At 33.6% G+C, this 11,880-nt stretch overlaps 1 protein-coding gene across 2 annotated transcripts; it reads right to left on the minus strand.

The window, feature by feature from the left end:
- Positions 1–2,687: 2,687 nt before the first annotated feature.
- Positions 2,688–10,699, minus strand: LOC120357635. Of its 2 annotated transcripts, XM_039448587.1 has the most exons (3): positions 10,376–10,699; positions 8,657–8,806; positions 2,688–4,022 (listed from the first exon to the last, which is right to left on the minus strand). In XM_039448587.1, exons 2-3 carry the CDS (start codon positions 8,671–8,673, stop codon positions 2,873–2,875), a joined length of 1,167 nt encoding a protein of 388 aa, XP_039304521.1. In that variant the 5' UTR covers positions 8,674–8,806; positions 10,376–10,699; the 3' UTR covers positions 2,688–2,872. The 2 variants fall into 2 exon arrangements, with proteins under 2 accessions (XP_039304521.1, XP_039304522.1); XM_039448588.1 differs by lacking the exon at positions 10,376–10,699 and having other exon boundaries at positions 8,657–9,408.
- Positions 10,700–11,880: the final 1,181 nt, after the last annotated feature.

Below are 11,880 nucleotides of genomic sequence, written 5' to 3' on the forward strand. Positions count from 1 at the left end.
GCGTACTTTTATTCTGCAAAAGGATTTTGTGATCTGTCAAACCAATTCGAAAATTAATTTATTCTGTAATGCGATCGGTTAGAATCCTCTCTTTGGATATCTGAAGAATGGTTATTTAAATTTAATTACTATATTTTGATTAATAATTCTTTAAAAGAAATTTGTTCATTATATTATTATAATTGACAAATAAAAGATATGTGATATTTTATAATAGATACACTTGATAAAAAGATAACATTAATCAACACATAAAAATTTTATTCATTTAATCGTATAATCGTTATTTAAAACTTAATATTAACAAAAATTTTTGAAGTACTTCTTACATGTATATTCCCTTTTTCAAGAATAATATTTTCGTAAATAATTAAAAAATTCAATATAAACTCTAAAAAGCAAAAGTACAAATTAAAAAATATATAAGCAATATTAGACATTATGTGTAACATTTGAGATGAGATAAATATTATTGTTGCTGAGCGTATATTGTATATAGTATATTTTGTGACTTTAAATAGACTAATATATATTCATTCATAACAAATAAATAATATAGAAATAATATAAAAATTTGTGGCATTACCTTTAATTGTGTATTTTATAGGTCAAGATATTTGTTGTTGTTTGTAATTAGAAAGATAATTAATTTGCAGAATTCATGCATCAAATCTAAAACAGGGCAGCTTTTTATGAACATGTTTTTAAATTTATAGATATATATATATATATATATATTTAAGATATTTAAAAAAAAAGTTCCATTATTTATATAATATTTAAATTGAGCTCACTGGTATGAAACTAATAAAAAATATAAAGTAAAGGTGTCTTTGAATACAATTTTATATAAAATTCTATATAAAAGAAATAAATTGTAAATGAGAAAAAACAATTTCATATAAAAAACAGTAATCATTTTTCATAAACTTGATGTATATTCTATAAAATTATTACTGTAGGTGGGGCAATAGGAGGAGCGTTCTGGCGTAGCCATTGACAAGGGATAGGATAATGGGAGGTACCTGCCGCTCGTGGTGCATGGTGCATAGCCATTGTTGATACTTACTTTGCATAATCAGTTGATTAAGTTTTTACTTAACTAAAGTAATCTATTAAAGATTCATAATAATGATAATCATGATTAATTTAATCTAGGCCTGTCCAAAATCCGATTTACTACCTAAAGTGTAAAAGAGAGCGATCTAAGGTTTTCTTTTTTAATTTTGTTTATAATTATATTATTGAGGCGCATAATTCAAGTTTTTTATACTTTTTTAGAGAAAACATTATAATAAATTAGACACAAAAATATTAAGTCTCTTTCACACATATGACAGGCGTGTGAATTTTTCATATAAATACTGTATTAATTTGAAATATTTAGAAATGACGTATTATTCTTGGAAAAATTATAATAAGCTTAAAATGAATTCACTTTTAAGTTTAGCCAACCCTAATAAGAACGATACTTATATTATATTTATTTTTTAAAACTACTCTTAAAATTATTACTGTTTAAATAATAAAGTATTAATCGTATATCCATGCAGTACTTATTAGCGTTTTGTAAATGAAGATGAAAATGAGTGATAGAAAAATGAAATTGCGCATGATTTATATAGAAATTATGGAAAAATATATGTGAAAGAAATTAATTTAACAATTTTGAATTCTTTAACGAAAACATTTCCAAGAAACTTGAAACTTTTGATCGCAACACATATTTAAATTTTTTAAACATATTTTTATGTATATTTTTTTGTTTGCCATTTTTTGCTTTATACTACATTAAAATTTGTCATATTGAAGTCAAAGGATAGGAAAAGAAAATTAATTTACAAAATATATGGCGGCACCTGAGATTTATATTATTAATTAAAAATTATATACACTTAACTATACATTACTTCCGCAGTATTAATTTACTATATACATATTATCTATATAAGATACTGCAAATACTGAATTTTTAAAACTTAAATTTTTCTTACAAATAAATTAAATTTAAATTCACGCTCGATCAATCGCATCGGGAAATCTGCCATGTGGAGGCCGCAAATGAGCACTTCAGGCGCGAGCGAAATCGTGATAACCAGCGATGATGTTTTTGAACGCAGGCATGTTTGCATAAGTAATCTTTGCGAAGAGGTAACCAATTAATGTAATTGTGTACTTAATGTAACAGTATCTCCGAAATCATTAGGAAATTCTCACGTAATCATGTTACAATCAAATGATGTAATCATGAAATCATTTTAAGTTTTTAGGTAAGCTTTGGAAATCATATATAATAGCGCAAGTTTTTGGCTTTTGTAATCATTTTTCCATGTTTTTTCTGAAAAAAGGTAATTAAAAAGTTTTATGAAATTAATTAGCAATAATCTGTAGCTAGTGGTTACCCCCTCGAATTTTTGTTTCGGCAAATGCGTTGCAAAATGCTAAGGCAGATGATCGGCCCGGTAACGAGGTAGAGCGTATCGTCAAATTAATTCGATAGGTTTTGTTTTAAATTGTCCTTATTTACATTATTTACATTATTCGTATAATAAAAAACAAAATTATTAACTAAAAAAATGATATTAATCTTAAAATGAATTAAATCTAAAATTAAAAATATTTATCTTTTTTTTTGTTAAGTTTTTTTGTTTTAATTTTAAAATCATTAGTTTTAAGATTGTGTGTGTATGTACATATATAAACAATTATAGTGAATTCGATTAAACCGCACTAGTACGCATTATGGCACATAAAAGTCGCTGTACGTTAATCTAAGTGTAAAAGTGATATGTCACAAATAACACATAGTTATGATTTGTGTACAACGAATTTAATGTGCACCAATGAAGGCACAAGAGCTTATACTGGTAATTTATAATTCCGATAACTCGGTTTGACTCATAAATTGTCTGCATTCATGCAAATTATTTACAATATCATTTAAGGTCTTACGTTTTCGACGAACTATCGGATCTCGAATCGCTGCCATTAGCTTTTCGTCGTAACGATTGCTCATTGATGTAGATGGGATCGATTCATTGCTGCTTGACAGAAGGGCGTTTTGGTTGCTGGTTGATAGGAAGGAGGTTTGAACGTTAGTTGATAGTTGAGAGTTGTTTCCAGCCGAGACATTTCTCGCATTTGGCGATTGGATCCTGTGCTTTCTCGATGATTTCATCGCACCGTTGTTCCTATGCATCTGCAGACTATTCAGAGGAATACTTGCCGATGATGGACATCTGGTAGAAGTAGTAGTCATAAAACAATACAAGTTGAATTGTGTAAGCTCGCGTTCGTATAAATCATTCGTTAATGTAGACGATGTCGACATATTTGCGGCGGCGGATGGTGAGAGGTTGTCAATCTTCATTCTTTTCAAAGCCAGACCGGGTTCAAGCTCCTTGCTAGGTTTGTCCGCAACGCCAGAAGAACGCGAGAATCCCGTACGTTGACCGGTTGACGTTGACCGCGATGACGATCTCGATCGACTATTATCCGGAACGTTATCCGAACTGAACGTTGTCAAAATATGCTTATAATATCCAGATGCTCGTTGATTTGCTTGCATGCGGATCTTATCTGCGGCTTTGCACCACCCGCGCAAAGTTGATTCTGGCACGCCAATGTCACGCGCCACCGCCGCCTTGGGTTTGCCGCTACATACCATGTCAATTGCCTTGATCTTCTCTTCGATATCTCTTTCTTTCCTCGATCGCTTGCTTTGATTTTCTTTTCGGCTTCCCATTTTCGTCCGGATCAAGGATTGCGATTTCGCGGCACTATCTCTTTTACACAATGATGTTGAATTTGGACTAGTGGATGTTAACGGTATCATCATATCTTGATTTATGCTAGAACCAGGATAGTTGATGTTCAAGCTGCCGTATCTGGTCAAGTGGTTGTAGTTTTGATAATAATTTAAATTAGGCTGACGATGCGTTGGCCTACAATCTCTTTGATCCGTAGCTCTCCCCGTTTTTATGGAAAGATCCATGGCAGATTCTTGTTGTTGATCCAGGTTGCTGCATAGAAAAAAAATTGATTAAATTTTATCGTACAAAACTAGTAAAAATATTTTGGCTATTTTCGTCGAATTCATGATGAACTTTAGAAAAATTAAAAGAAAGAATTCTTTTTTTCCGTTTAAATATAATAGCATCCAGTTCTGAGGAGGCTTTGATATATGTATATCTCTGGACTGCTAACGGCAGCCATTATTGGAAAATGAAACATATACCTATAAAGTACATACCTGCCCAATGAGCAGACAATATTTTTTCAATGTCCTTTTAATGTTTATTTTTTTATCAATTTAGTTTGACATTGTACAGATTCATTGTAAAAATAATATTTATTTAATATTAATTAAATATTTATTTAACATTAATTGTTTGAGATAATGATTTAAAGGAAATATATTTAATATTAATTTTACGTTTGTTTAATATTAATATCAAATTAATATTTTGTTTGAGATAATAATTAAAAGAAATATGTTTCCGAAAATATTTAAGTAGAAGGGTCTTATAAGCCGAGATGCAAACATGAAAGCATTGAGAACACTGTGTCTTTAAATCCTTGCAAAATTGAGAATGTTCGGAGATCTGGTGTAAGTGATTTTTCGTGTAAGCATTGCAAAATATGATTTTGAATATTAGTAGTGGTGCCGTTTGATCATTACAAACAACTGATTGCGACGCGCTATCATATTGCTTGAACCCGTGTGAAGTTAGTCTCCCAACATTAAAACAAAATTTTTTTTAGCTCATTTAATTGCTCATTGTTTACACATGTATGTACACTTTAAATTGTTTTTTTAATAACCATTTTAATAGAAGTGTGCAAACGAAAATTCAAAGTGTATATACATGTGCAAACGATGAACAATCAAATGAGTTAAAAAAAAATTTTTTTTAATGTTGGGGGACTAACTGCACATGGATATTGTTTGAGTATTTAATTCAAATAAATTCTGTTCTTAGCATATAAATTACTCCTACAGTCCTGTATCTCGTGTGTGTGTGTGTGAAGCTGGCGTATCATTTCGTGGAAACTCACGAAATGTTGAGAGTTCTGGCTTTATTTACAATAGTTCTATAGTTCCTGATAGATAAAACAAATAGTTTTGGCCTTTAAAGCGAAAAAAACGTATAGGACAAAGTAAGACGCCAGGTTCACGCAGCGTCTCAGTTTGTCCTGCGTCACTTTCCAGACCCAAATCTTGTAGAATTTTAAAAGATCTATAGTTCTAGATGAGTTCTAGAAAGAGTTCTAGCGTTTAACATAGTTTATTTAATAAAAAAAGAAAAAATTATTATAAAATATTTATTTTATAATATTATATAATAGAGTTCCGTGTACACAAAAATATTTCTCCTCCAGTTCTGAACGTATCTAAACGCCTTCCGAAGAGTTCCGGTCGATTCCGTTATTTAATATTTAATAAAAAATTATTAACTCCCGCCAAACACGTATTTTGTTATATATGGGTGAGACGCTGGTCTTTTTCGAAGAGTTCTGTGTATCAAAAAATATTTTTCCAATAGTTCTTAACGTAACAAAGCGCCTTCCGAAGAGTTCCGGTCGATTGCATAATTTATTAGTTAATAATAAATTGTTAACTCCCGCCAAACACGTATTTTGTCATATATGGGTGAGACGCTGGTCTTTATTCGAGAATTCTGTGTACCAAAAAATATTTTTCCAATAGTTCTTAACGTAAGAAAGCGCCTTCCAAAGAGTTCCGGTCGATTGCATAATTTATTAGTTAATAATAAATTGTTAACTCCCGCCAAACACATTTTGTCATATATGAGTGAGACGCTGGTCTTTATTCGAGAGTTCTGTGTACCAAAAAATATTTTTCCAATAGTTCTTAACGTAAGAAAGCGCCTTCCAAAGAGTTCCGGTCGATTGCATAATTTATTAGTTAATAATAAATTGTTAACTCCCGCCAAACACGTATTTTGTCATATATGGGTGAGATGCTGCAGCGTCAAATAATAAACTATGTATGGTAAATTATGTATGGCAAAATACGTGTTTGGCGGGAGTTAATAACTTTTTATTAAATATTAAAAACGGAATCGACCGGAACTCTTCGGAAGGCGTTTAGATACGTTCAGAACTGGAGGAGAAATATTTTTTTGTACACGGAACTCTCGAATAAAGACCAGCGTCTCACCCATATATGACAAAATACGTGTTTGGCGGGAGTTAACAATTTATTATTAACTAATAAATTATGCAATCGACCGGAACTCTTCGGAAGGCGCTTTGTTACGTTAAGAACTATTGGAAAAATATTTTTTGGTACACAGAACTCTCGAATAAAGACCAGCGTCTCACCCATATATGACAAAATACGTGTTTGGCGGGAGTTAATAATTTTTTATTAAATATTAAATAACGGAATCGACCGGAACTCTTCGGAAGGCGTTTAGATACGTTCAGAACTGGAGGAGAAATATTTTTGTGTACACGGAACTCTATTATATAATAATATTATAAAATAAATATTTTATAATAATTTTTTTTTTTAATTAAATAAACTATGTTAAACGCTAGAACTCTTTCTAGAACTCATCTAGAACTATAGATCTTTTAAAATTCTACAAGAATTGGATCTGGAAAGTGACGCAGGACAAACTGAGACGCTGCGTGAACCTGGCGTCTCACTTTGTCCTATACGTTTTTTTCGCTTTAAAGGCCAGAACTATTTATTTTATCTATCAGGAACTATAGAACTATTGTAAATAAAGCCAGAACTCTCAACATTTCGTGAGTTTCCACGAAATGATACGCCAGCTTCACACACACAATAAATTCTCAGTTTTATAATTTCTATATCGTTTCAAGATACGCAAACGATTCTTTGATGTTTAACCCGTAATGGTCACACTTCCAAATAATAACATAAAGATCACATAGGGTCCATTGGACCCTCCTGCACAAAATCAGTCGCCATTTTCCAGCTTTTTGATATTTCGTCGCAAAAATTTTACTGGACACACCTTGAGGTTTATTCTTTATCATTTAATAATTTTTTTTTAATTAGAATTTAACACAGTGAAAAAAATTCAAACAGAAAAAATTGCAAAATTTGACTTTTTACAAAAATATTTATAAAATTTTTAATTTTTGAGATAATTCAACAAAAATTTAAGGGTGTATTCTTAAGATAGTATACTTTCAGATAAATTTAACATAATGAACAAATTCAAATAAAAAAAATTGCAAAATTGGACTTTTTTTACAAAAATATTCATAACATTTTTTATTTTTGAGATAATTCAACAAAAATTTAGGAGTATATTCTCAAAAGAGTATACTTTTAGATAAAAATTAGTTTCATAGAAGGCTGTTCGATTTTGAATGGTCTGTCTACCCTTAAAGTTAGAAGGACGCGTGGGGTCTTTTGGACCCTATGGACCATTATAGTCCGGGAGGTAATGACACAAATTTTCAACTAACATCGACAAAGCTGATTTTCATTTCTACAGTTGTTTTCGTGTTACAAATGAATAAAATGACCGTCAGCCCATGATTCCGCAGGACGGGGGGCTTCCACAGTGTTCCAACAATGTCATAAAAGAAGTGTTAATATTAACGAAAAGTTAATATTGACAAAGCTAAAAATTCTTGTACTTACTATTGACAACATGAAATGTCGAAAGGATACCGTCAGCCGCGGCAACTGCGGAACGTCGTGCGTCAGTCACTCATACTAATATGTAAAAAAAATAGGGTAATTATCCCAGCCAGAAATGATTAGTCGAATCGACGTCGTTCGACATCGAAATCATCAAAATGATATTATTTCGATGTCGATTCGATAGGTCATTTCTCGCTGGGAATTAGTATTAATTTGACATCAAATCGACTTGTCGATGACTGGTTGAAATTTAAGCCCATTTTTAAGTCGAATCGACTACACATTTTGATCGTCGATCAACCAGTGCTATCGACATCGAATCGACATCGTTTCTGGCTGGGATGCAGTATAGGGGACTCAGTTCCAATCATGTTGACCTTGACACATGTTATAGAGGCAAGGATACTAAACAACTTTTCCCTATAAATTAATTGGCGCTTTCGTACAGTTTTTGAGATTTACTTAGAGAAAAAAAAACAGTTTTTCTTTATTATTTCCAAAAATATTTATTTTACAAAGAAAAGAAACTATTTTACAAAGTCAAACAAAAAATGAAGCTTGTGATAAGCTCTACAATAAAGATTATAGACATATTTTACCTAACTTTAATACTTTAATCGTTATAATAAAAAAACTATTTGAAGACACTGTGGGAGCTCCCCGTCCCGCGGGATCGTGGGCTGACGGTCATTTTATTCATTTGTAACACAAAAACAACTGTACAAATGAAAATCAGCTTTGTCGAAATTGGTCAAAAATTTGTGTCATTACCTCCCGGACTATTATGGGTTAAAGGAAGAGAAATATTATCAACCTAGACTTATAGTTTAGAGATGTGTATATTAAACAGAGAGAGATACAAAATATTTCCCTCTCTGTCATAAATTTGGTTAAAAACTACTAGCCTGGTAGCAGTCCAGAGGTATATAATCAAAGATTAGAAAAAATAAATCTGCCGATTTATATTTATTATTATAAAATTCGTAATAGTTGTAAAATTACCTTGTATTATCGCCCATTTTTTCTGTAGATGCAAAGCACTTCCACTATCCACCTCTGTTTCTGCTAGCGCGAGTAAAGTGGAGCGTCTTGGTACTCTCCGACCCTTGCTCTTTCTCTCCGTTCTTTTTTTTCTGCTCTTTCCTTCCACTCCTGGGAAATAAGATAGAAAAATTAGGTAAAATAAAGACGGCATATACGTTTCGTCGGAATGTACGTGCATTGCGTCGGTTTAAAAATCAATTTTCGTCGGCGTTGTTGCTTGAGAATGTTTTTTTATTTAAACTCGAGAACGCTATGTAAACACCCCGAGATGCATATTTGATTTGGCGTCTGTCTTTTTTCTATCTTTTTTCACACTATACACTATTGGGAGTATAAATTAATTCGGTCCGTTTTTTTGTGGTCAAAAATGCATTTATTTTAGAACAAATTGAATGAACAGATTAATCAAAGTATTGTCCATCACTAGCTACTACTTTGTCCCACCTCTCAGGCAATTTTCGAATTTCATCTCGAAAAAATGTTTTGTCTTTTGAAACGATCCAAGTTAGGAGCCAATTTTCGATTTCTGCGAAAGAAGTGAACCGGTGTTCTGCTAAATCGTGCTGCATTCGTCGGAAGAACCAGTAATCAGATAGAGCGATGTCCGGCGAATACGGCGGGTGCGATAAAATATCCCACTTGAGCGTTTCCAAATAAGTTTTGACGACTTTTGCGACATGAGGCCGAGCGTTATCATGTAGCAGAATAACTTTGCCATGTTGTTCCTCGCAAGATCCGTGTATTGGCGTTGGAGGGGAAGGAAGGTCGTTGCATAGCCACCATTTTCGAGACAGCGAGTCAATGTTAGTGTACATAGGTACTACAGCTATTAGTTGTATGAGTGAGCAAGTGTGCAGTAAAAGTATGGCCGCCGCCATTTTCGTTCCACATCGTTGAAGTGGATGCAACGACCTTCCTTCCCCTCCAACGCCAATCCACGGACCTTGGTTCCTCGTATTCCGGCCGTTTTTCTCGTAATGCACGGCTCATACGAATCAATTGTAGCCTATACCGATCGCCCGTAATGGATTCGCTAGGTTGTAGCAACTCGTAGTATACAACACCCCTTTGGGGTGTTTTTTGGCTGTCCAGAGCGAGGCTTGTCTTCAACGCTGATATCACCATTCTTGAAACATCGAAACCATTCCCTACATGATTCATCAGTTCGAGCATTGTCACCATAAACTGCTACTACCATTTGATGCGCTACAGCTGCGCTTTTCTTCTAATTAAAACAGAAAACTAAAACCTCCCGCAAATGCTGCTTAGTTACTACAAAAGTTGACATATTCAACACAGTAAAAAAACAGGTGTTTTGTATGAAACTCAAAGCGATATGTACTGAATATTATTAACAGATGTCTAACCTCTCTGAAACCACCGGAATCAACTGTCACTATGACACATTCATAATAGCCATAGCCATCTTTTGAAAATGGACCAAACTAATTTATACTCTCAATAGTTGGCGTCCAAATCGTCGTGTCTAGCGGCGGAGCACGATCGTCATCGAAAGTAGCAAAGCACGTGGTTGTGGCGTTATATAAAAATTCGTTCTCGCGTCTCGTATTCGCGACACGCACGAGACGTACTTTTTGGTGAGAGAGAAAACTCGAAATATCTTCTTTGACCACGCGACCACATGCTTAAACTCCAAATAGTACGACTTTTACTTACCGCGTCCAGTTTCCGATGTTAATTTCAACGATTAGTTCCAAACTCGGTAGATCATCGATTTTACACGTTTTAATGGCGTATGCGACCGTATGCCACGTCGTTTTCTATACCCCACTTGGCTTGACTTTGATTGTCTAGCCGAGACTTGCACTTCTTTGATCGTCGAATGTCTTAGCGCTCAAACTCGCTGCACTACATTAACTAATGTATTCGAGTTAATTGTTCAGCACGAAATGATTCTTACTACGCGACTTCTTACTTACGCGATATATAGCGCTCCCCATGTATCCCACCCTTGTTGCTTCAATAACCAATGAGTGTGTACACGCACCGGCAGAAATGGTATCTCTCCGCGCAGACGCTCGGTTGCCGCACACACGTGAAGCCGCGTACGTACATACGTGAAGCCACGTACGTACATACGTGTTTCATGGAAGTGCGGCGGAGGTCAGGGTACGGGCAGAAAGTAGTAGGAGGCGTTTTAATAGCGCACCTTTCTCGCTCGACGCTGGGTCGAGAGAGAAGACACGAATCGACGTGCTACCATGGAGAAACTCGGTGTCTCCTGCTATGCGCTTATACGAACAGTATACGGAATATTATGATTGGTTTTCTTCATATTTTGACGCTATGACTGTGCGCGTATAAAAAGTGTATGAAGTGCTTATAAAATTTAGAACGCGGTTTCCTATGCGATCTATGCGTTGAGTGGAATTCCCCTCTCTATAAGCGTACAATTATTTAATATTAATAAAGAATAATTCTATGCTCACTCCTGATAATATTATTGTATATGAGTATTATAAGAATATTATATTAAAAGTAAATAATATTATTTATTTCTTTTAATATTTTTTAAATTATCGGAAATATTATGTAGTTTTTAAATGTAGTTTTTAAATGTAATAATTGTAAAGTTTATGAATATTTTATGCATAATAATTTACATTAATTTTTGAACAAAAATAATATTTGTTTGAAAGAACATTTTCATAATATTCCACGGATATTGAAATAATATAGAATAAAAATTATTTTAATTTTTACAGTTTAGAGAATAATAACGTGTGCTTGGAAGACGTTAACTTGTGTAAAGAGTCTTTCTTTGTTACATATGTTATTCACTTGGTTCAAGATACGACCGCGCTTTTTGATGCTCAGCGCTTTCAATGCGCGCATCGCAAACGACTTTCCGTGCTCTGTTGCTTTTTCTCTTCTATAGGCTTTATGCATAACTCGGTAGTTTTCTAAGTCTATGGGCCCCACCCCTACTTATTCCAACGTACAGCGTATTGAAGCGCGTTGGAAATCCCTGTTAGGCTGCGTTCAGATTTCCCACCCGGGTGCACCCAAATGTCGTTTTATCTCTGTTGTTTACCGAATGTTAAACAAGGATAGAATAATGTCTGGGTGCACCCGGGAGGGAAATCTGAACGCAGCCTTAAGCGGTTAGCCCATTAGGGGATCGATTGTGTATCATGTAACTAGAGTGAAAATTACAAAAG

Source organism: Solenopsis invicta, chromosome 4 (assembly GCF_016802725.1).
Source record: "Solenopsis invicta isolate M01_SB chromosome 4, UNIL_Sinv_3.0, whole genome shotgun sequence".
NCBI classification, from domain to species: domain Eukaryota; kingdom Metazoa; phylum Arthropoda; class Insecta; order Hymenoptera; family Formicidae; genus Solenopsis; species Solenopsis invicta.